General features: G+C 47.4%; 1 protein-coding gene across 1 annotated transcript; it reads left to right on the top strand.

Annotated features, from left to right (window-relative positions):
• Positions 1-6,440: 6,440 nt before the first annotated feature.
• Positions 6,441-24,326, top strand: LOC144157776 (uncharacterized). Its single transcript, XM_077688538.1, has 6 exons — positions 6,441-6,700; positions 8,722-8,895; positions 15,717-15,864; positions 19,419-19,552; positions 21,927-22,044; positions 23,279-24,326. The coding sequence occupies exons 1-6, from the start codon at positions 6,586-6,588 to the stop codon at positions 23,511-23,513; spliced, it is 924 nt and encodes a 307-aa protein (XP_077544664.1). The 5' UTR covers positions 6,441-6,585; the 3' UTR covers positions 23,514-24,326.
• Positions 24,327-25,989: the final 1,663 nt, after the last annotated feature.

The raw sequence follows: 25,989 nt of genomic DNA, 5'->3' as shown, positions 1-25,989 counted from the left end.
AAGCATGATGTTTTACAGAAACGAAAGCGAAACTTGTTTGAATGATAACCTTGGACATCGCCCAATTAAGGTGCATCTCCTCCTGTCGTCACATCCTTTAGTTGGTGCGGCCACTGCAAACCGCGCATGGTAGTTTTTCTTCTTTCGCGCTTTATAACATATTTAGCGACTTATCAACCGGATAAACGATGAAAAGTGTGTTAATTTGAGCCAGTCTACGAAGTGCAAGCAAAACCGGGAGCTTGACAAATTCACTTCAGTGTCCCTTTAAAGATGCCCAGGCGGTCCAAATTAACACGGAGCCCTCCACTACGGCGCGCCACATCACCCGCGTTGCGTCGGCGCGTTAAAACTTACAATCAATCAGTCAATCAATCAATCAATGAATCATTTAATATTAATAACCTATCTTAACCGTTCACTTTCCCTGCTTCATCCCTTTTAAATCGCAACCCGACTAGATTTTCGGCTAATCATAATTTAATCCTGTCCAAAGCTCGATCTAACTACCGTAGCAAACTGACCATTTATTTTCAATTACGATTGATAATGCACTTCCAGTAGAAATTGAGGCATTAAATGCACCACATTGCTTCAACGTTGCTTTAAAGCCAGGTTAAGCAAATTTCATTCCTAAGTTTTGGTAAAACTCACTGGATTTACCGAACAACATTGACAGTATATAATTATTTGAGTCTGTCTTCCGCGCATTCCGTAAACTTTATGGCGTACCCTCATATCTTGTTCATAACAAAGGGCTCGCACTTTGCCTTGGGATTTTGTAAATATTAATAATATTTATTTTTTGTTGTGTTATAATTTTGTTAGATATTGGTTCCCCAGTGTTTTAACGTTCCTTTCCCTGATGCACATTCGCAATATAGTCAACTGTACATCCACAGTAGTATTCCCAAAGGCATTAAATTTGCATATGCCGATGTAAAGACTGCTTTTGCCCTAATGTTATGTCTGACCGCTGCAAATCATACATTGACGTATATCGATTTTTTGACGGTCCGGTTGCAGTCTGTGACTTTCTTTTACTTCACTTGATGTGCACGTCCTAACAAAAAGGCTGCAAATAAATCTTTGCTTCTAATGTTCTTGTGAACTCCTGCTTTGGGAGGGGGGGTTTCATTGCAAGCGTACAATTGAGCATTTAGCGTCGAAACTGAAGAAACCTCCTTCATGTGCAAAGCGTTCGCGAGCCCGACCCTGCCCGACGAAGTAACGCGGACAGGAAATAAACAGAAATCCCTGGTTTCTTCCGGGGCAGCGAAACAAAAATGACGTGAGTAGAAACATCAGCTCGGAACACATACGGTCATGTAAAGAACGCGACACTGAAAAAAAAAAAACCACTGCACGGATTGTGCAGAAAAATAATACGGCGCTTCGCTCTATACTCGCGACAACGTTCGAGTCCTTGTACCGAGGCACTGCGTGTGCGCCCACCACGTGGGCTGGTTAGTCCGAGCTGGCTAGGGGTCTCGTCGGTCCGGTTGTCGGCCCCTTGCTGCTCTCATCCTGGTTCTGCTGCCGCCGAGCTGTTCCGTCCAACTCCTCCCTACCGCACCAGTGAGAGCAGTCTTTATACCAGACGGGGCCGTCGTGCGCATGCTCCGGGCTTGGTACGCACCACGCGTGTTCCTTGTCCTCTATAGAGACGGCTCTCTCCTAGCTACCTCTCAGTAATATATCAGTTAATAAATGTTCACATATCCACTCGTTATCGTACGAACACGCACACGGCTCATGACGCAGATGGGCTCACGTCCGTTTCTGTGTTCGTCGCGCGCTCACTGCGATGCCACCACAACGCGCACCATGCGTAGTAGCTGCGTCCCTACACAACAAACGGCTTGTCTACGAAAAGCGCTAGGGAGGATACCGTGGAGCTAATAACGTCGCGTAAAGTTCCTGAGAGCTACTTGTGAGATGTACAGCGGGGATTAAAAGAAATGCGAACAACGGAGCACACGGCCTCCGACGCATGCCGCACCGTCTGGCTTCACTGTCAGTAAACTGCGCGCACGCGTAGTTCTTTCAGAGCGTTTGATAGTGGGGCCTACATTTATGAGAAATGCTTGATAAAGAAGCGACGCCGGTGGTTTACTTTGAGGCGTCTTTAAATGCTCTGTCGCTACTGAGCATCCTCTTATCTACTACATTCCGGAGCCAAGCGGCCAAGCGCGCTGCAGGCTGATTGCAGCTAGCATGATGCCCTTCAACGATCATCCTGCTCAGTGTCGACACGGCGAAAGGCGTCGCTTCGAAACGAAAGGCGTCGCTTCTTGATCAAGCATGTCCCATAAATGTAGGCCCCACTCTCAAACGCTCTCAAAGAAGTGCGCATGCGCGCAGTTTATCGAATCAGCCAGATGGCGCAGCATGCATCGAAGGCTGTGCTCTCCGCTGTTCGGATTTCTTTTAATCCCCCCTTTAGGAAGCACCGCAGATACCCTTGACTAGCAGCAGACACAGTGGCCCAGACGCTAACACTACAGTGGACAGAACGTGTATTATACGGCTGACATCACGAGCTGAATTGTTTATACAACGCCCACACCTGGAAACATACTCTAAGCACCTTCATACCAAGTACGACGAGTTATTTAAACCAGTGCCAATACGACGGGCAACAGCAACAGGCGTTATTCAGTTCTCAAAATTACCACACTACGGCCACGAAGCTGGAATCCTCTGCAGTCGGATATACGGCAGTTTGTGCTTTGACAAAATATGCAGTATTATGCTGAATACGGCCCTCCGCTATGACTCAAAAAGGAATTTAATAAATAATGCTCTAGTAAAAATGCCGAGTTAACGTCATTAGCTAGCCGACAGAAGGAAGCTTTTGAGTAAATAGGCGACTGTCTTGCCATTATCGGTAGGTGTTTAGCGCGGTAGCATTACCATGCGTTTTTAGGTGCGGAGTACCTTAGGACCACACAATATCCGTCCGCATCCGTGCGCATAGCATTACACCCAGAAGTTAGTCGTCCAGTGCGTCCGGGAGGCGCTGGAGCGGCAGCGGGAAGGCGCGGCGGGTCCCTCGGGGCCGCGCGCCGGCCACCCGAACTGTGGCTCTTAGTGCCGGCCCGGGCGTCGGCATTAGGCGCCACCGGACCGTTTTCTGTTTTCAATAAACTTTTCTCTCTCTCTGAACCATAAGTGAACCATAAGTGCGGTTAAAGGGAATAAAGGAGAAACCTAAAAGGCATCATTTTCTCTTCGATTCCGTTTTTGTAGAACGGATCCACGTATGTACACAATCTATTCTTTAGTAGCTGTAGCTGCAATAGACATTTGTAGTGGCGATTCGCTGGGGTCATCGCGTTAGAAATATTGGTAAGACGACTCTGGGTAAGACATCTAAATTATTGTCGTTCATAAGATTGCGTGGGCACATTCAAAAGGGGGTCGAGTGTGTGGGACAGATACCCGATAGGAAAGCTATGCCACTGGAGGTTTATGCTGCTCGTGGAGAAATCTTGATTTTATTTTCTCATGCAAACTTCATTACGACCATTCGTAACTTCAAGACATGGCACCCCGAACGGCACAGACAACTCGGGAATTCAGCACCAATCGACCCGATTACAGGTCTACAGTCTCTCTCTCTCTCTCTCTCTCTCTCTCTGACTCACTCACTCACTCACTCACTCACTCACTCACTCACTCACTCACTCACTCACTCACTCACTCACTCACTCACTCACTCACTCACTCACTCACTCACTCACTCACTCACTCTCTCTCTCTCTCACACACACACACACACACGCACGCACGCACACGCACGCACGCACGCACGCACGCCCGACGCAGCATCACACAGCAACCTTTTACAAGCACACAAAATTCTCGCCTCTATCCGCACCCCTCTTCTTGTGAGGCGACGTGTCGCATTCGGTCCACCCAAACCTGTTCACTCCCTTCTGATGACATTTTCACCGCATGTATCGGTGAGCATCCTTCCTGTACAACCTGTTTTCGTACCCATATATCCCTAATTCGCATTGGGAACGCACCCCGCCCTCTCTTGCCCCATCCCTCGCCTCCATCACTTCCTGGGAGCTCTGGCTGTGTCCCCTGCCGACCACGAACATACAGGCTGCCCAGGAAGCTCTCAGTTAACATGTGCGCCGGATCCTCACGAACAATCCTGAGCCCTACGTAGACTCGGTGAATTGAAGACTGCAATTACGACCTGGATCCAAGTCCTGCGGACAATAAATTCTGTTCTGTCTCACTCGCCGGGCTGCCAACCCTAGAAATCACCCTCACAACTTGTCAACCTGTCTCGTCAACCCATTGCTTGGGCAGGAGGAGCTTCCGTTGACCAGCTTGGCTGCGGAGCTTCAACATGCCGCTGTGCAGCGAGCCCTGGGTTCGGCGAAGGGTAGCGGCCTCCTGGCCATGGAGGTGACCAAGTCCCCAACCTTATACTTTCTTGGTCAAATAAATTTTTATTCTTCCTCATTCTCCCTCTCCTCGTGCTATCATTAGAGCCTATGTTGGTGTGCACACGCCCCTTGAATCCACGTTTCCTTGAAGAACTGCTTCCCACCCTCTCACTTGTGTATAGAAGTGTTTCAGCCAAAATTGTTATGCAATAAATTTGTCGGGAAGAGAAAAAATTACTACGTATAGGTTGTTTGGTTTGTTTGCGTTTGAAACCGCCATGTGTCGGTTAGAAAAATATTCTCTGTACGAGGTTGAACCATAACTGCGGAGAAACCTAAAGGAGAAACCTAAAAGGCATCATTTTCTCTTCTATTCCGTTTTTGTAGAACGGATCCACGTATGTACACAATTTATTCTTTACTAGCGGTAGCTACAATGAACACATTCTGCGAAAGGATGCACGAGGGGATCCTTGAAAAACGGTATAATTGTTCCGCGTACGGTGCTGGCATATTGTCTTAAATTCTAAGCTGCTGAAAAACCGTAAGAATGTTCACCGTTCCGGAAACCGTCATCTTATTTTGTACGAATACAATATAATTACGGAGTAGAATATAATTGCTTTGGATGTAGAGGAGAATTCAGAAAAGTAGATAGTTTAGGGGTACGCCACTGTCAGTGCGTATCGTTTGATCTTTCATTCCTGTAGATGAGGCGCTGTGTTCCATTCTGGCCATATCCTCAAGTTAGGCTCCTCCTTTTCATACATAAGGCAGCGACAACAAAAATAGGAAGGAAGGAAGGAAGGATGTGGAAGGAAGGCAGGAAAGTTAACTGGGCTAGAGCCTAGTTTGCGGTCCTGCATGTGGGAAAGGGAAAATAGGCAAAAAAGAGAAAGGAAAGAATGAACAAAAGTTGGATCAGGCAGGTATGCCCAGCGCTGAAGCACTAAACGTTCAAGTTAAGTAATTGCCACTGGAGGCTTTCAGTATATAATCTCGTGTTTAAGTTCGTCGCCCGCAGAAAACGTAAGAGTTCCTTAGTCGGTTTCTGAGCGGATGACAGGGAAGGCCTAGGCACAGAATCCTCTCATCCAAAAATGGCCGTGGGGGGTCCCGGTTCCTCAATGCTGACGATAGCGCCTTTCTTTTGGGCCAGTAGCGTGGGCACTCGCATAAATCATGGCGTATCATCTATGGAGTGCCGCACGTTTCGCACTCCTCACACTGGCTGCCATTCCTATCAAGTATGAGTAAGTATTTGTGAATGCCACCCCCAGCCAGAGACGGCAAAGAAGGCTTGCGTCACACCGTGGTAGGCGTGGTGGAAGGGGGCGTTGCAGGTGCGTGTCAGGGACACCAATACGTCACGTATGAATTCTTCTGTAGACCATTGAGAGATTGTTGTTTCACGGGCAAGTATGCGGAGGGCCCTATAGCTGCGTCCGTCCTAGACAATGTAATAAGTACAGTCGTCTCTGTTTTATGCGCCAACATCACAATGTAACCTTACGAAGCAAAACCACACACTTTGGCTACAAGTCGTCATAAAGGAGGGACAAAAATTCATTTGCACCGCTTTGGAATCTTTATCAAGCGCAGAAATCTTGTAGAAACGTGAGTTCGTTTTGATGTTTTCGGGTTCCCAGTACTAGAAGCTTCGCCTTCACGCTCAGTTGCTCAACAACTGGAGGACAATGAGCCACCCCGTGGCTAAAAGCCAAACAAGTTCACATCTTTCGCCATTGTGTTCGTCATAACATACTTTTTCTTAGTGCTTGCGCAACCATTACACCCACACCAATACACCCACTACTAGACTGGCGTCCTCGACAGAGATCGAGTGATAATTTTGTTTTCTGGTATTTGTGTTATCTGCACCGATACAGACTAGAAGGATAGGACGAGCTGCCGGAAAACAATGTGTGAAACACGTAAGATAGCTCGTATCTCCCGTTCTTCCGAAATAACGACACAAAGGTAACTCTTTAGATATTTACGTACTACATAGCAAAGATAAAACAGGTTTAAATCTTTAAGCCCTTGTACTCCCCCCGCCCCGCATTCTTTCGTATCGGCCGCGAGCTTGTTTTGCCACGCTGTGTGAGCCGCATGCGAGCAGTCCACCGTTTTGTAGAAACTGGCTCAACTCGCTCGGGGCAAAAGAATTGCAGGAATGATGGTGGGTTCAGTCTCCAGCGGACTCGTGTGTTGCAGTGGGAAAGGTTTTCGAGTTTCACAAGTCGTGATCTTTGGATACACCCTCGTCTTTCTCGTGTCCATGGCCGTAGGTGAGTAGCACTGATTTACTGGACCTCTTAACTGCCCCATTGTATGAGGCCTATACTGAAGTTTTAAGTGAGAACACTTTGGGCGCTCGCCTTGTCGCCCTAGCTCGCTCGCTCGATCCGAGTAAATAGAGCACCAAGGCGGCGTCCCGGGGTAACGCTGTTGTTCGAAAGCCAAGCAGTTTGTATAGTCATAAGCGTTGGAAACTCGTGAAACGCTGGCGCTTGTCATAAATCTTCCAGTTGTCTAGCGCAAAGAAAACTATAGGTACGTTTGAGGAAAAATATACGTAATTAACCGGCAGCGCCCACGTTTTTTCAATTAGGGACGCCCGTTGGGTTGGTTTTTACGATAGTGAACGCAAAATGTGGCAGTGCAACGCCGGCACGTGCGGAGAGAAAAGCACAAAGAGAGCAGAACTCCTGCTGGCACATTTGGGAGGGGGGGGGGGGGGGGGGCGAGTACTGCGAAGGCGGGAAATTTGAATTGCATGGGGTGGAAGCAGTAAGCGGATAACGGCGGTACAGCCCATTATGGCGAATGACTGCTCTGCACTTCCAGCTTTCACATTGAGTCGAACGGCTTTAGTTTTTTCATACCGTCTAGCCTACATAAGTCGTCCTTCCCGGTAAAACTGGTGGTGTAAAGCATTTCCTTCTTTCGGGATCGCTGAATCTTCAGTGTTCAATCTTGTATCCTCAAAACACAATAATGCTGGCCCGAGAAAGCAGCTGCGCGGTAATTTGCTATGCATCTGGATTAATGATCTCTGTGTGGATTATAAATGTCATGTTGCCGTTCTGCACATTATATATATAAAGGGTTATTTAGGCCCCATCAAACGACCTACAAGATCGAAGTTGCATTCGGGACCCATGCAAGATGAAGCAGTACTGAGAATTTCGCAAGATGAAGCTGTAGTGAGAATTTTGTCGCTAATATTAAATTCTGCAAACTGAATTGGCAAAGTGAGATAACGCAATAATTATGGTAGATGTATTAACCACTACAAGTCAATCGTCTGCAATCAAAAGAATCCCGAAAAAAGTAATTCTAACTTGCCTCTTGCTTCTGTTGTTATGATTCTACGAATTCATAGTTGATTTAGCACTTTATTAATTCTCGCGAGTGTGTTACACTCTGACAGCGTCAGGATAAGATCTTGAAGACTATAGTTGACCGTTGTACCTCTGTAAGTTCTTAACGATGGTTAAGTAGCTAAACAAATATTGGCATTTCACATCTTGCATGCGGGTTGAGCGCTGGTGCGCTGAATGCTTTGTAAATTCTTTGGTTTTAAGTCGCGCCGCTTTCCTAATGGTATTTTTTGTATCAAGTAGCGTCATTTCTATTTTTATAAATAGTTAAAACAATAATCGGAGCTAGAACGCCCTAATACCTAAGCGGGTACTGCATGGGCTCTCTAATATTTTGGCATGTGGTTTATATCGCTAGTGTAGCATAAAAATTGCTTTCTGTATTCAAATTCTGAGGAAAGTTAACACGAAAATTCTAGTTTTCTCTCATTCGAAGTCATATCTTTAGAGAATGTACTTAATCTTTGAAACAATCAACAATACTCATGCTCGGGATTAGGTAATGTAAAAGCTCGCAGACAGGCGCTCATTATTCGTACAGTTGGCTCCTACGATATTTTCATTTACAATAAATAAATAAATAAATAAATAAATAAATAAATAAATAAATAAATAAATAAATATTTAATCAATGAATAAATACGATAAGGACGGTGCTATGACCTAAAAGGGGGGAGGCGATGAAAGAAAGGGAAGGCGGTCAATATTTCTAGTGTTAGGTCTTTCCCACGAGCTGTGTATTCTTGGAGAACGCCCACAACATGAAAGCGTACATTCAACTTGGTTCTTTGGTTATATCTGTTCAATCTGCCTTCGTACTCGTAAAAGCTTCTATTTTTCAATCACGAGAAAGTCTGTTCGTTGCACTATAGAATTGCAAATAACTAGAGCGGGCCAATAAGTTTTCTCTTTATCTCTTCTTACAGCAATGGCATCGCCCTCAGTAGATTACCGGTTGGAAAAATTGGACTCCACTGACGTACAACGAACACTGACTTCCATGCCTGAGAATTCCGCCGGCAACGAATCTTCGAGGTCGCCTCCAAACAGGTTTCGGCGGCAAGCCCACCATGTGCCCATTTGTCTACCTGGGATGCAAAGTACGCACATCATTGCGCAGTCAAAGCCTTGCGGTTGGGGAGAATTGTTGAAGTAATTAATGCGCGGTTTTGTAGGATGCGTCGGTGCTGCATGCGTGTGTTTTGTGCATAGGTCGGAAGGCTTACTCACGATTGCACTCACATGCCCTCAACTTACGAGTAAGTGGTGAGTAAGCCTCGCAATTGCTTTGTACTGGCGAGTGCGAGTGAGAATGAGTGTGAGCGCCACTCGCAGTGAGCCACGCTCACCACCCTCGCGTGCGAGCGCCCCTCGTGATGAGGCCCGCACACCGCTCGCGAGCACTGACCGTAAGCCCCGCTTAGCACTCGCGAGTGGTGAGACCAACTCACCAACTGCGAGTGCTGAGCCCCGCTCACCCCTCACGAGGGGCGTGTGCACTCTACCTATTCACGCGTTTTACGGGGCTTAAAGCGATGAGCGCCACTCTTGCGCTTGTACCTGCTGTTGGCTGTTCGTCTCAAAACAGCTGGCTGTGGTGGTTGTTAATGGCGCGATTGCGTTTAGCTTCGGGAATATGTCGTCACTGCACTCCTGCTATGCAGCACCGTAGAGCTAAGTCTCTGGTGGTGTGTTAAATTAGGGATGCGATTTCGATAGACTTCTGCCGCCGTAATGCCCCGATAGTCTTCCGTGTCATCACTTGAAAAGAAACTGGTGCGCGCACTCGCGTGTGAGTGGTGACGACGAGTGGTGAGGGCGAGCGCGAGTGGTGAGCCCGAGGGTTGAGTGCGAATGAGTACGAGTGTGAGGGCGACTGGTGAGCGTGAGTGCGAGTGAGTGCGAGTGGTCACTGCGAAAGGTGACTGCGAGCGCGAGTGAGTGTGAGTTGTGACGGGGAGAGGTGAGCGTGAACGCAAGTGAGGGCGAGTGGTGAGGGCGAGATACGAGCGTGAGCGCAAGTGAAGGAGGAGTGGTGAGGCTGAGTGTTGAGTGTGATTGCGATTGAGCGCGAGTAGTGATGGTGACTGGCGAATTGAGTGTGATTGGGTGCGTGAGGAAAAATATTTTTTGAGTGAGTGTGAGCGAGTGGTGTCCAGTTTGGCCGGGGTATGATCACGAAGGGGTCGGTAGGCCGTCTCTCCGCTCACATCGTTCGCGTTATTACGGCTTGACACCACAAGGTATTTCTCTGAGGCGTCAGCTGAAACCGCTACGATGCAGTGCGCCGATATTACACCCATTGAGAGATACTACAAATTATTGTGCTAACGCCATGGAGGTTCATACTAATTTATAGTATATTAATTATGTCACTGCCGCCACGTCCGTCATGGGAGCCGTCATGGCGGCGAGAAGTGTTCCTTCGTTACTTGGTGTGCCTTGCAACATGCATTTATTTGGCCCCTGAGGTGACAAGACCAACACTATTTTTTTCTGTTGGCCTTGTTATTTTGTTTTTCTCGCGGGGTGCCTTAGGCTGCTGTTACAGCTGATTTCAGTTGACAGGGTTTTTAGAGCGGGTAACAAAATATCAGTATTAAAATGGGTTCTGAAAATTGTGCAGGCTCGGGCAGACGACATCATAGTTCGAGTTAAGCGAAAGAAACGAGGTTGAACAGGTCATGTATTGCGGATGCAGGTCAACAGGGGTACCTTTCGTTAACCGTAATGGCCACCAAGTGGCGGTAAACGTAATAGGAGAGGACCAAGGATTCGATCGAAAAATGAGCTAAGAAAATCGGGCGCAACGAATGGGCTCTGAAACACACACAAAAGTAACAGGAAACCCTTGGGGAGTGGGGGAAGGGAAGGGGGTTTGTACTGCAGTGGACAAAGATAGGCCGGTGATGATGATGATGACCACGCATCTTCTATGTAACAGCAGACGCTGTAAAATAAGGTGCTAGGCGGCGGCCGTACAAGCCATGCCACATAGGCCGGGCTCAGACTGTGGCTGCAACGGTCGTAATAACTTTAAATAATGGCATCATTTCACGTCTCACCCAACCAAACTGCGTGACATGCCGTTTTTTGTCACGTCCATAGATAGCGATATGGGTTTTGCGTCGGTAGTCTGAGCATAGCCTGACTCACCAGTCGCGTGGCTCACGTTACAGCCGCAAGTAACCACACTGCGCCGATCGTCGGGTTTGGTTACGTAGGGCCGGTCGAGTCTACCCGGTTCAATAAAATTTTTACCATCCCTTCGCAAAGAAAGTTGAGAGCAGCGTTGCTAAGCCGTTGCTAAAAGTGCGTCCAACCTCGGCTGAAAGTTCGTCCAATCGATGGTCAAACCTTGGAAGACCCAAATCGCAAAGGGAGAACGAACCCATGCGACGGTTTTTTGGACACTAAGTATGCGCATCTGCGAACGATCGAAACGTATAGCGATACGTTTATGAGATAAGGGTGCACTATTGCACTCATAGAGTATCTTAGTAAGTATACTAGAGAGGAAACTGTGCCTCGTAAGCCATGTCGTCGTAGGGGTTCATGGGAAGACCCTCTTTTTGGCTTGGGCTTGGCATGACAATTGGATTCTTAAGGGGTTTGGGGGGTTTGCTTTCTTCACTATGCATTAACACGTTTACGAGCTGCAAGGAAGCCGAAATCCTCAGGTTTCTGTGGTAGCCGTGTTCAGTGAAACAGCAAACAATGCGTCATCGCACCTGACGTTGCTCATGCCGCAGTCGAAGGACGTATGACTGAGCGGGTAATATGCCGCCGCGAAATTTGTAGCCGACGAAAAGAAGAAACAAAACGTACTTCGACGAAGACAAGATACGGCAGATACGGGTGCTTGTATGCGTCCTATCTTGTCATCGTCCACGACTGTTTAAGGTCACTTTTTCTTTTTTCTTGTTAAACTAGCTGGCGGTCGGTGCGCCGGTTCACCACGAAGGCAGCGTTTTCATAGGCACGCTCAAAAACTTTCGAAACTCTTCAAACAACTTCTTATTTGAAATAATGGTAAAATTAATAAAATCACAGTCTCTAATGAGTTACCCCCCAAATATTAACATTGTTCGTAACTACAACCTTGGCCTGCGGAATAGCAGGCAAAACCGTCCTGGCAAAAATACGCTTTACTTCCTTTTTCCTTAGTCATACAACAGCCTGTTTTTATTTTCCACTTACATAATTGCACACTATTCTTCGCGCTTTTGTGGCATCTTGTTTAAATTTGCGGTCACTAGAACGTTTTAATCCAAGCCAATGATTAAACTAAGGCGAGCGCGATCTATAATGGCGGCCCATGACGACACAGACTACCTTGATGTGAGGCGCATAGACGCTAGCGCCAGATTCCTCTCTAGTGTATGCTGTAAGAAACTCTATGATTGTACTCCCTTTTCATGATATCGATACGTTTATTGTCTTATCTAGAACCTTTCCTTGTTCGCGATTTCAAGTAACTGCTTCGACACAATAGAAGCCCGGTTTTGCGCATGCGCGGTCTGTCCAGAGATGTTATCGGAGCTTTTCGGTCGACTAACTCGTCTATGGAGGAATGCACTAGTTTTTCACAGGGGGCCATCGGTCCCAATAAGGACACTTCCGCTTTAATATTCTCCGCTTGCGCAAGCGTCCCAATTATATTTGTCCGGCGATGGCTTGACGTCGTTTGAGCTGCGTGGGAGTAAATTCGTACTAATCATGTTATGCGAACTCGTGTTATTTATATCTATACAAACGATCCCACTCGGCGAGTGCATTTACGCGATTCAGTATGTATTGCTACGCCCCAGAGCAACACCCGAAGGGATCTGTTCTGACTTTTCCACAAGTGGGATGCAAACAACTTCTCATGACCTTGTTACTTTGTGACACCTGCTCAAGGGAACAATAAATTGCAAAGATTATGCAAATAGTTTATTGGTCACAAAATCCCCTTTAAAAAGCCACTTCGCGATGTTAAAAATCCAGCGAAGGGACCTTTTCGAGGCAAGGTGGGGTGACACAAAGCATTACAAGAAAGTTCAACGAAGTGCTGTGCTGTGTAGAAGTAACACCTTCACAGTTTGCTTCAATTCCACACTGAACGGGCGCAGAAACTAAACACACGAGGAGGAACGCTCCAAGTCTGCTCAAAAAGAATATGTATTTCTATGGGGAGATATTCTTTACATATACGGGCGCTTGTTTTCGCGGCCCCAATGAAAGTTGAAGTAGTGCCATCGCGACACACTTATATTAGTGAGAAAGCTTAAAGAAGCGATGAAGAGAAAACACGTTTGGTTCATTCAAAAGATTGCCTCGTTAGAATCACACTCACACCACTTTTAACGTAAACTTCGCTCAAATAAGCTGCATGATTAGGAAAAAAAGGAATCGCCATGCGACCCACTAGCTCATTTCCCGCAACAGAATCTATGATGTCTACCAGCCAGGTCTGCGATTGGCGGAGGCCGGCAAAAGCAAACGCAAATTAGCCAGAGCTTATAGGCTTGCCGAACAAGCTATTCGCACTTAACTTGAGGGTACATTCTAAAAAGAATGTGCCGTAAGAATGGTGGGACGAACAGTGGAAGCTACGAAAGCACACGTAAACATAGAAGTACCGATGCGTACTGCTGTTGGTACTACGCACACTATGCTTGGTTTAGCTGCACAGGACTGCGGGGCTTTGGGGTTGTCTCAGACGACACTGGCCGGTTGACGCAAGCGACAGTGTCTTACGTGACCATATTTGTCGAGCGAGCACTATAGCTCACGAAACGATTATTTCTCTCCCTGAACAAAAACAAGCGCCAGGTTTAAATACGGTCAAAAACAAACCACAGACAGAAAACGGCTTGCCGCAGTATGGTGGCGCCATCTATGTTCACTAGCGGTAAACAATGCTTCCCAATCGGCTGCAGAGCGGTCTGATCCTGAGATGTCATTGCAGACCACGAAAACGCATGATTTATCGTGAAAATCAAAATTAAATGAGTCAATGTCTTAGCGAATAAAGCATCGTTTGCGTTCGTACAAGCGCTGGGGGCACTGTAAAAGACGAAATCTTTCGAATAACACAAACTTGTATTTAGTCTCCATGGCTCCTTTTTAGTCGTCATCAATACGAGCGGGGCAGAAATGGTCATCGATGGAAAGAGAAAAGGAATAAGCACATTCTGGTTTGTGTGCGATTGGTACCAAGGCCTCTAGGGAAGGAGCCAGGTATGGTTACCACAGTGCAATCGGCACCCTGCCAGATAAAGGCAAGAATTAGCCGCGTGTGTGCAGCGTGACAGGTGGCCGAGTTGGCCCGCGAGTAGAAGAGCTGCACGTAAAGAGGTACAGATGCGGAGGCGGTGCCCCGTGAATTGCGCCCAGCTTCCCGGCGGGAGTAGTTCGCGTAAAAGGGGAACAAACCAAAGCGAAGAGAGAGCGCAAAGGCAACGCAGCAGCAAAGAGGCATTGGTAATCGACAGCCCTTCGCCTTCAAGGCACGTCAGCAGACACGCTCCTGAGAATTTTAAGTGCAGAGTACTTTAGGGGCGCGCGCCTTGTCGTCTTTGCCTGCTGGCTGGGCCCAAGTAGAGCCCCACGGCGTTCTGTCGTCGTGGCGTCCCTCAGAGGCTTCGAAAGCCAAGCGGTTTATATAGACATAAGCGTTCGAAACTCGTGAACCGCTGGCGCTTGTCATACATCCCCCCGTTGTTTAGCGCAAAAGAAAACTGCAGGTACATTTGAGGCAAAATATGCGGAATTCACCGGCATCGCCCGTGTTTATTTGGTTAGGAACGATCGTTGGGTTGGTTTTTACGATAGTAAGCCAAAAAAAGTTTTTTTTTTTTTTTTTTTTTTTTTTTTTGCGATAGTATGCCCTTTGGCATAAAGTCTTATAGGTACAAGTTGGCACCCGTTTCCCGGAGGAAATCCAGAAGACAGCGGTGGTGGGGCCCCCACAGCCATCGGTGCAGATCAGGAGGTCTCCCAGGATGCAGGCCTGTGCCGCGAAGGTGTCTGGATCTCGCTGCACTAAGGGAAGGGCACGTCCATAGTAGGTGGTTGGTGTCGGCGTCTTCGGCAGGAACCGTACAGAAAGGGCAGGTGTTGGTAAACGAAAGTTGCAGTGCAACGCCGGCACGTGCGGGAGGAAAAACAAGCACAAAAACTGTGGTTGATTTCTCTGCCATATGAATTGGTGAAACGCGTAACTTAAATGCGCACCGAAATATGCAGCTGAGTATGATTCGCGGGTCGGCGGCTGTCTTGTGGGTGTGTTTGTTGAGCGACGTCCTACTGGTGGATCGCTTCGGCAAAAATGAACTGGCGTCATTTTGGGCACGGATATAACGTCAGTGAAATCTCGGTGTATCCCGGCATAAAACACTTTCGTGTTAAAATATAAAACCCAAAAACGAACAACCGCAAGAGCCTTCGGGGTAATTAAAAAAAAAAAAAAACAAGTTTAACGTTCTCTTTAGTACTAAAGGTTGCTTCCCTGCAGGAAGACCTGTGCGCAGGGGTGCACCTTTTAGAGGCCCCTTGCTTCGTTGTACTGGCGTCATGTCAGTGACAATATAACGTCAGTGAAATCTTGGTGTACCATGGAATAAAACACTGTCGCGTTAAAAAAACAGAACTCCCGCTGGCGCAGTTTCAGGCTGGCGGCGCGCGAGAACTGCGAAGGCGGGAAATTTGAAACGCATTGGGTGGCAGCAGTGAGCGGATAACGGCTCTACAGCCCATTATGGCGAACTACTGCTCTGCACATCCGACAACTTTGACATTGAGTGGAACGGCTTTAATTTTTTTGTTTTACAGAGTATCTATACTAAAATACAGGCGTTTTAATCGCTCTTGCCAGTTTTTCCGTCGGCTTTTTTGTAACGGGACGGATGCGTACTTACAAGAACCTTGTTTGCAGGGCCCTGTATTCAGCCTCAAGTTACGTGCAACGATGCAGAAGTGTACAGGTGCTACGACGAGTTCACCGCTACAGGGTTCTTCTACTGGCTGGGGATCAATGTCAACAATGGGAATTTCTCCCAGGAGCGGCTAGAAAAAGTGTGCCGGTAAGGAAGAATATATTTTTGTACTAATATTTACTTCCATAAATTACTAGAAAATTAAAAAAACACCTGTTTAGAGCAAGGAATAGGAACTTGTTTTCAAAAAATTCCCCCGCATTTCCCCGAGGGGGAGAATGTGAAAGTGCGAATGCACGGTTGTCGGCCCGCTTGCGGCGCTTGCGCTCGGCCCCCGCAGCCCACCGCCTCGCCGCCTTCTCTTCCATCTCTTCCATCGGGTTTGTAGTATCACGTGTACACCACGCAGTTATCAAGCCGCTATAACGCCGCTGAGTCGCCAACGCACGCCTCTGACGACGTAGTTTGAATGCGTTAAAGATATAAGGCGCGTCACTAACGCTGATATCACGTCGCGTCCGTGGCTTGGTCGGTAGAGCGTCGCGCTGCGGCCGCAAAGTCCGGGGATCGAAACCTGGCGCCGGATGCTGTTTCTTTATGGAGGAGCACTGCGGACGCCGACGCCGCCGCCGACGCCGGCGGTGGATGGTTTGGGGTCGCTTATAAAGTGCATTCGCACTTAAAAAAATCCCGGGCCGTCTCCACTAACGCGAAACCTGGGCAGGGGCAAGCATGCAGTGTGTACGTGCGTTCTTGGCGGCTTGGCGTTTTTTGCAAACGGAGATGTAGTAGTTGGGGGTAGAGGTTTACAGCTTTGCTGTAAAAGTCCCTTGTCCTTGCAGCACGAAGCTCTCTAGCGCGAGGCGTGGAAAGCGAGTGTCCTGGTGTTTATTTTTTTAGTACGCGTTAGGAAGTGCTCCAGCGTGATGCGTAAAGGAGTTTACCGGGTTTTTTAGCCCGCATTACGTTCTCGTTCGAGGCGTAAGCGAGTTTCCCGGTGTTTTAGTACCATGACTACTTGAGACGACGGTTACGACGATGACGACGACGGCGACGACAGGAGACCCCAACAGCCCCAGCCCCTAAGGGGCTTCACCCCGAAAATTCAATGACCTTCCATTCTGAAGAAGGATGACCAATCAAGCTTGGCGCAGTACCACAATTGCACTAGCCAAACACGTTGTTTGTAATTTGCGATTGAGTATACTTCATGGTTAATTAGCTGAATGATCATGGGAAAGATCAAAGCTTTATTATAGCTTACAAACATGGGGCTGTCCGCTTCCCTCCCGTAGAAGCCCACATCGTGACAGCAAACGGCAATTCCACAAAATTTGAAACTTTACTGCGAACTACGTAATCATGAAAAGTAGAAGAATCTCGGAGTAATGTTACAGGCGTCCAAGCGGCCGATTGCCATTTAAATGTTTTCGGCATAGTTGTGATAAAACATGAGTGACAGCCATTTTGTGTCACCGTACTCCTCTCCGTCGACAGCCATTTATTGGCAGCAGCCGGTAATTCTCTGACTTCTACCTTTTTCACTGCGGACTGATTATGAAAAGTAAATGAAACTCGTCGTAATAATACAGCCGTCTCAGCATCCAGTGTCACTATGATCTTTTTTAGAGATCCTTGCTATCCTTGCGTTTCAAGGACAAACCAGCGTTCGTCCTGTGGTTTTCTTCCTCTTGTGTTCCGTCCTTGCGATACTACAACGTACCAAGTTGCCTAGCATTAAATTGAGAAATGAAACTCGTCGTAATAATACAGCCGTCTCAGCATCCAGTGTCACTATGATCTTTTTTAGAGATCCTTGCTATCCTTGCGTTTCAAGGACAAACCAGCGTTCGTCCTGTGGTTTTCTTCCTCTTGTGTTCCGTCCTTGCGATACTACAACGTACCAAGTTGCCCAGCATTAGATTGAGAAATGAAACTCGTCGTAATAATACAGCCGTCTCAGCATCCAGTGTCACTATGATCTTTTTTAGAGATCCTTGCTATCCTTGCGTTTCAAGGACAAACCAGCGTTCGTCCTGTGGTTTTCTTCCTCTTGTGTTCCGTCCTTGCGATACTACAACGTACCAAGTTGCCCAGCATTAGATTGAGAAATGAAACTCGTCGTAATAATACAGCCGTCTCAGCATCCAGTGTCACTATGATCTTTTTTAGAGATCCTTGCTATCCTTGCGTTTCAAGGACACACCAGCGTTCGTCCTGTGGTTTTCTTCCTCTTGTGTTCCGTCCTTGCGATACTACAACGTACCAAGTTGCCCAGCATTAGATTGAGAAATGAAACTCGTCGTAATAATACAGCCGTCTCAGCATCCAGTGTCACTATGATCTTTTTTAGAGATCCTTGCTATCCTTGCGTTTCAAGGACAAACCAGCGTTCGTCCTGTGGTTTTCTTCCTCTTGTGTTCCGTCCTTGCGATACTACAACGTACCAAGTTGCCTAGCATTAGATTGAGAAATGAAACTCGTCGTAATAATACAGCCGTCTCAGCATCCAGTGTCACTATGATCTTTTTTAGAGATCCTTGCTATCCTTGCGTTTCAAGGACAAACCAGCGTTCGTCCTGTGGTTTTTCTTCCTCTTGTGTTCCGTCCTTGCGATACTACAACGTACCAAGTTGCCTAGCATTAGATTGAGAAATGAAGCTCGTCGCAATAATACAGCCGTCTCAGCATCCAGTGTCACTATGATCTTTTTTAAAGATCCTTGCTATCCTTGCGTTTCAAGGACAAACCAGCGTTCGTCCTGTGGTTTTCTTCCTCTTGTGTTCCGTCCTTGCGATAGTACAACGTACCAAGTTACCTTGAGTTAGATTGAGAGGTAGGTAGAACTCACAAGAAATTTGTCTTTGCTGCAATGTTTATTTTCTGGGCGCGTTTCCCTACACACCCGGTCGATGCACTCAGTTTTGATCATAACGTAGCCGATAACAGCTCCTCTGTACAAACGGGGATGGTTACGCCGAGGAGACTGAGAAGTGCACAAACTGGTTCCCTTCGTTGTGACCGTCGTCATCTGTCATTATTGTTTCATGTTAGCTGATGTCCTGAAGGGATGACATGAGAATTTAGGTATTTTGTGGCTTTTTCTCGGCAGGATGTCTGCGAAAAGCCATGCCCACTGCCAGTCCTCGATCATAATTATTTATATTTATTTTAATATCAATTACCCGGTGACGCTTTATGTACCTAAAGGGTGTGAGCACAGAAATAATAACGGAGCCCATCTTTGTGACGCATATGTTTAAAAATGTTAGTCACGCAGTTTGAAAACGACCAAATAATTATCTAGATTTCAGCAGTGTTAAAAATGACCGTTGCTTCCTTATTTTGTGAGTGAAATTTAACATTATTTTGTGTTTGTTTTTTTGTATTTGCCTTGAGGAACTGTCAACAACGAAAAGGTTAAATTGTATTAATAGCATGCTACATAAACAGATGACGGCAACGGCACTTTGAGCCTGTCGTAATGTAATGCAGACATGAAACGGAATGTGTGTGCTCACGCAACTGTTCATCTCTTCATCTCTTTATCTCTTGTGTTATGCTCGTCTGTGTGTCCACGCAAATCGAATGACGTTTTGGATTTGCACTTCTCACTTCTCTAAAGGTTCTGAACGCGTAATGTTTCCAGATGAAATAATTTTTTCCGAACTTCTCACAGCTCTAATTTTTCATGACACTAGGAGCCTGGGTCCGGTGTCGGTCTGCAAGGCAGATATGTACTCAAAATGCTTGGGTGACGTGAGGAAGTACAGCCTGAACGAAAAGGCCTACCGCTCACAGCGAGACATCTTCTGCCAAAAGAGGAACCTAACAGGTATATGCACCAAGCAATGAATTTTCGATGAACATGTACAGTCCTTACTATCAAAATATTACAGTCCTCGCCAGAGGTTTCTGGACTACGAAGAGAGAGAGAGAGAGAGAGAGAGAGAGAGAGAGAGAGAGAGAGAGAGAGAGAGAGAGAGAGAAACTTTAATCATTGTTGAAGTGAGCATATTTGCGGTCGGGGTTTTCAGTTCAAGACTCCGTTGGTACGGCTGGCTGTCTTCGCCCTTTCCGCTAGCACAAGCTGCGTTTCAGGACTGGAGCTGGCCAGCGTACTCTCCCACTGCACGCGTGAGGGGTTGGGGATGGGGGGATGATGGAGGCTTAGTTGGCATTCTCAGGCAATATGGTACAGCGTGCCTGGGGCTTGGTATTGGGGATCATAAAGAGTAGGATGGATGGCGTGTAGCCATGTTGGGTGTAGGTTAGTGTTGGTCTGTAGTTGTCTAAGGTTGACTTCCTGTTCTTTCGGGGTCTGCTTGGTGACTTGTGGATACAGTTACCTCGGTAGTCGGTAATGTTGAGTTATGTCGACGTATGGGAGGAGTGGCTGCCAGGTCCACTCCGACTATTGCGGGCCGGGTGGGCGAATTCTCGGACCAGGACGTGTGCCGTCTGGTTGCGGCGAAGAGCAGAGTGGGCCGGGGTACGTATGATTATTCCAAGCAAAAGTTTAGCACTTAAGTGTAACCGAATTATTTAATGCCAGTGAAAAGAAAGGCGCCTTTGTCAGAGTCCTCGCATAGAATTTTCAGTCACAAAAGTACTTATTGCCTATTGACCTCTGGTATGACCTAAAAACATTTGACAAAGACCTCACAGGAAGAACCTTGAGATGGAAGGTGTAGGTGTAAGAAATGTTTGCTGCGCTGCTTGGGTATTCGACATCTGTGTAATGTGTGTAGGTGTTAAAATACGCACGCCTTCACACACACTCGCAACCACACACTAGTGGGGCCTCAGAATAGCCGACGGGCTTGCAGATTTGACAACATAGAGACAATGGGGCAAATGTGCGAGAAATTTTCAATTCGAAAGGATTAAGCGACCCGTTAAGCGAAAAAAACAGCGTCGGAATCAGTAGGAGGGAGGCCACCCTTAAATCTACGGGAATGTGAAAAAATTTATGGGGCATGCGTCGCGTTAATACCAGAGAATGACCACAATGCAAGGAAACTTCTGGGCACGCGCGGAGCTATCTGGAAAGGTGCAACGGAGTTTTCATTAATCTGGTGAGGCCTGGATTGAACGTAGTCTGCGCTCATCATATCAGCACCATCGCACACTGATTTAAGATGCCTTAAAGGGCAAAAAGCCAGTGTGTAATTGACTTTGAGGTAAGACAAAATTAACAGGAATAATGTATGCGGTGGTGCTCCAGCACCTTGAGTCGTGTGCGTTCAGAAACGGGCACCCGTGTATCCCGTTCAAATCAAGTTTTCCTTTGCCGTTACAAACGAGCTTCTTGTACTGTACATTCGATCATTTCGAGTTCCTGTGTGACAACCAACATAAATCTTGTGCCACATAGCTACATACAAGAGCGGACGCAACTTTGCTGTATCGCCGCCGAACGCGCTCAGCGAAGAGCACAGCGTGGCAATTCAAGACGAACCTCGTGCGATCGCTTCTGTGTTTGTTATGTACTGTATTACAAGATATCCAAAACTGCGTAATGTGCAGCCGAGAGCATTCTGCAGGAAGAACAGCCCTGTCGAAAGCTAGCGTCCCCGCACGCCCACCACCTCGTTTCCCAAGCGGCCATTGGATATTCGGGAGGGAGGTGCTGCGCCTTCTTGTTATAGTTTACTTCAAAACACCAAACTTTGGGAAATGTGGTAGCGTTGCCTTATTATTAACGCGTTAAGTGGCGCTAGCCCGGAGCAATTGCCAGCATACCTTGCAGGCCAACATCGCGTGACCCAGCAACGCCAATAAATCAACCTATACGGAACCAGTATTGCACGTTCCCGAAAATGTGTCATACGTCTCTGATAATTTATCCTTGAATGCGTCGGGAAAAATGTACAAATCATCCCATCTTTGGCAAGGTTGTCAAATGTTCCGCCAGCGTTTTCGAAAGTCGAAGGCAATTGCGCGGAAAGTCGCAATGAAAAATGTTAGATCGTCTGCTAAGTTGGCGTTTAACTGAAACACTGAAGAAAAAGGTTTCATTGCGAATAATGTTGGTATGCAATAAATACGCGCCGCTGTTTCGCATTCTCTGTTCACACAAGAAACTCAAAGAAACCATCTCCTTCCAAAAGGCGCTCTGGGGCTTTCTGTCGAAGGTACTTTGGCGAAAAAGCCTTGCTGTTCAGTTATGCCTATGTCCGTTGACGGAGCCATCCTTCCTTACGCAGCGTACCTGAGGGAGCGCGTGTGCTTGCGGCATGACAAGGACTACGTCAAGTGCATAGAAGAAAGCATCGCCAATGTATCCGCTGCTAAAGAAATGACATCCAAACATGCTGCGTGCGAGTGAGTGCAACCCTCCTATTCTCTACTTTTCGGTTGTTCACTGCATGCCTCAACGGCGTGTCATTTCTTTTCATCTTAACCAAACGAGCCCACCGGGATACCGTAGCTCAGAAGACTCGCCTGAGCTGAAAACGCCCTCCCGTCACTCCGCTTGATGGAAGTATGCACCTACACCTACACCTACGTAACAGCTAGCAATCTTATCAGCTGCTCACCTTAAATAACCCATCATAGACATTTCAAAACCACGCTCTTTTCAGGCCACAAAAAAATGGTTGCTGTTAGAGATGTTTCTCTATTTATTTCAGTTACCACACAATAATAAAGGTGTGTAAAATTCAGGTTCAAAGTTTTCATTGTCACTGCTTATCACCACAAGCTCCCATTTTTTCGGCTATTTCAGTCGATTGGAATATTATCTCGAATCACCGCCTAGAATAATGCATCGACTCTCAAAGAATTGTTGTCAATTAGGTTTCCCAAGCACTCGGCAAACTCTGCCTTTTTACTTCTCCGGAGTGTGGTTTATAGCCGTATGTTCTGTAACCTCAATATTCCTGCGCGTACTCGTAATGCCCCAGAATTGGGCTTCAGGACGACGTATTTGAGTTGGCTGGGAATAACGTTCGGCGAAAAAATGTGGTGGCCGCCGGCGTTTCTTCGTTACTAAAGGCGATTTAGAATCTTTATTGTAGTGCACTGCTTACGGAATACTTGCCGCAAAATATTAGCAAACGACTACAAGAGCGTAATGGGATAATTTAGCGTTGCCTGTATTTGGAGCTTCTGCATGTTCAACCGTAAATACCCACAAATTATCCTAAAAATAAATCGGGAATATTAGCTATCAGCCAACGCTTAACATTTTTTCTGCACCCGTAACGTCCGGACAAATTGGCGCCAACTCATTTTGAAAGCCAACGCAAAACAAAAATACACGACGAGAAATAACTAGACAATAGCGTATCTAGTAGGAACAAGTATTTAAGAGTACTTAAGCTTTCCGACGATTTAATTACATGGCTCTGATCTTTACTTATTTCTTCTGGAATAATGCTTCTCAGTAGTGCCACTTCATCTCTTCTCGTCATGCGTCGGTTTTGTGCTGACTTTCCACAATGTCCGTATCTCTAGCTGGTAACAGTATTGTTGCCTTCACTGCAGCGCCGCTGTGCTTGTTGTGAAGCAAGCTATAAAGGCAGCCGTTAGTGATAACGGAAACGTTTCGTTACAGGACGGCAGCTGCACTCCTATATTGCACAGAGGGCATTTCAAATGGCTGCTTCAAGAATGACGGCACGAGCATGTACAGAAAAGTGCGGTTCAATGAAGCTGCGCTTGCTGGATGCATCAAGGAACATGCTCCATCGAAAGGCTCCTCCACAGCTTCGTATAACTGCAGCAGCCTGCTACTTCTTGCGGCAGCAGCTTTTTTGTGGGGGCGGCATAGGCTGTGCGGGGCTAGTTAGTTTAATTTATAATTCAAATAAACCATGCGTCGAATAGTAGTGCTACAGATGCGATTTAAGTAAAAAGACAAACCTTAATTCGAAGGACACGTTTCATACGTGGTACATGTGTTCGGCAAGTCATACTTGTCGTTTTGTTCTTCAATGGAACTGTAAAGAAACAACGTAAATGGTTCTAAAATTTTTCGTTGTTACATTCTTGCTTCCAATACGCCATTTAAGCCCAATGTTGGAGGAAGGCATGTGATGCAGCCCAAGATTAAAACTCTGCTGAGGGAATATGGCGATGTGAGAAGAAAATGCGGAGCTAGTAATTCGTTCTCGATGCAGTTTGGCGGCTCGGGAACAACTGGTATGCGCAAAGGTACTCCTTTGTTTTGTATCGGTTTATCGCTCTGGCACTGACGTATGTCTTTGTAGCGTCGACAGATAGGACACAAACAAGGTGGCTCATTATTTGACCGAAAGGCAAGGAGTTACTATTGTTAGCGTGGCGATAATGCTATCGCGCCGTCCGCAATGACGTCGCTCCCTGATTGCCTTGTGCCCAACCCATGTTTACAAATTCCTTTCTTCTTGTAACCCGTCAATATGTGGTGGCATGCATGAGCCGAAACATTGAAAGTTTGGGTTTTTCGCGCTGATGCTTTGTGTGGCTATGGCACGAGAAATCGGGGTGGCTGTGTACTGACCAATTCAAGTTACTTTGGGAATTTAGTAAGCTCCGAGGCATGGTACACGTGAGCAACGCCATTTTTGTTTTGATTTGAAACACGGCCGTTGGGAACGGGAATTTAATTCACGACCTCTTGCTCAGTGGCGTAACGGCGGGCGCTGATATAGGCGCGTTGCGCTGATGCTTGTTTCGCAAGCAGCAGCGCCGTTTTCTATGTCCTGGTAATTCGGGGGGGGGGGGGGGGGGGGAGGCGCGGGGCTGGTCATCTCTGTTGTGAAAAATGCCGCTTATACAACAGGCTCGGTTCGTAGCCTTCATATTACGTAAGTGCCGGCGCTCTGTTCCAGACGCTAACAGCCGGGATTATCACGAGTGGCGCACGGGTGCCCACACAAAGAAGGCATCTAAGCTAACGTCATGATAACAAGGCCGAGAAGAACGAACAGCTTAAGTGGCGCAGGCTAAAATAGGTCAGTCGCTGCTATTGTAGCCCACCAGTCAAACTGCAAATAATGCAAATGACAGGGAAGGCAGGAAGGAAGGAAGAAAGACTTTGTTGAATACCTGCAACAGAAACAGTGTGTACACTGCGCCCGGACGTAGCCACTCGTCGATCCCGACGTCACCCCTACTCGGACCACCCCTTCGCTACTCGCTACGGGGTTGGACGCCGCTGCCCCGTAAGGGAGGGCGTCGCCCCGCAGCTTTCGCTCCGGTGCTGCTTTTCGAGGGCCGCCAGGACTTGCTGGACGGCTGATAGTTGAGTGTCCTTGTCACAACTGCGCACTGCTTCTTGGATCTACGGCGGTAGGTCTGTTCTGGTTGCCGCCTCGTTAGGTCGCACTTCACAGTCCGAAAGTAAGTGGGCGGTCGAAGCCCTAGCATCGTTACACAACACGCACGTGTCGTCCGTATAGCGTTATGGCTGTATGTACTTCATGAAGACCGGGGTCATCAGTGAAAGGCAGGGAGAAAAATCTCGGGTATTTATATTTACTACAACTGTATCTGACGCTTGAGGGTAGTAGCCAGCGCCACTCTGACTACACGGGGAGAAGGGGACCTCCTTTTTAAACCCCCGGGGCGTCACTCGCAAGTCTACAGCCTTACCATAACCCTACGCCTCCTTTGGCGTTGTAGACTTCAGACCTACCTTTGTGTATTTGCTCAACGAGCCCCTCATTTCCTAATCATATTATTCTGCGAAAGCCTAGCGAGGGTCTCGGTTCTGGCAGCCTTGAAAGTGGCGCAGGCGAAAATACGTCAGTCGCTGCTATTGCAGCTGACCAGTCAGATTGCAAACAATAGACATGGAAGGGAGGAATCGATGCATTCTTACCCGCCGCGGTGGCTCAGTGGCTAAGGCGTTGCGCTGCTGAGCACGAGGTCGCGGGTTCGATTCCCGGCCGCGGCGGCCGATTTTCTGATGGAGGCGAAAAGCAAAAACGCCCGTGTGTACGAGATTTCGGCGCACGTTAAAGATCCCCAGGTGGTCAAAATTAATCCGGAGCCCTCCACTACGGCGCGCCTCATCGCCTGCGTTGCGTCGGCGCGTTAAACCCCACAATCAATCAATCAATCGATGCATTCTTAACGGCCGTCTTTCTTTACACCGTGTCTCAGTGTCAACCCCATAGATTGTGGGCACGGCATGCTGCAGGCAGTAGGCGACAACTGCTCGAGAAATCGCCGCTCCTTTATCGATGCCCTAGCGTGCGCTGCAGACAACTTTAGTACGAAAAGTGCTGCGCTCACAGCGGCCCCTGTGCGTTGCAATGTGCCTATGCGCAGTGCTCGTGT

The sequence above is a fragment of the Haemaphysalis longicornis genome, unplaced genomic scaffold, assembly GCF_048455015.1.
Source record: "Haemaphysalis longicornis isolate Haplotype H1 unplaced genomic scaffold, Haemaphysalis longicornis Haplotype H1 scaffold_10, whole genome shotgun sequence".
NCBI lineage: Eukaryota > Metazoa > Arthropoda > Arachnida > Ixodida > Ixodidae > Haemaphysalis > Haemaphysalis longicornis.
The sequence above is the reverse complement of the archived record's forward strand: the minus strand, read 5'-3'. Positions and strand labels throughout refer to the sequence as shown.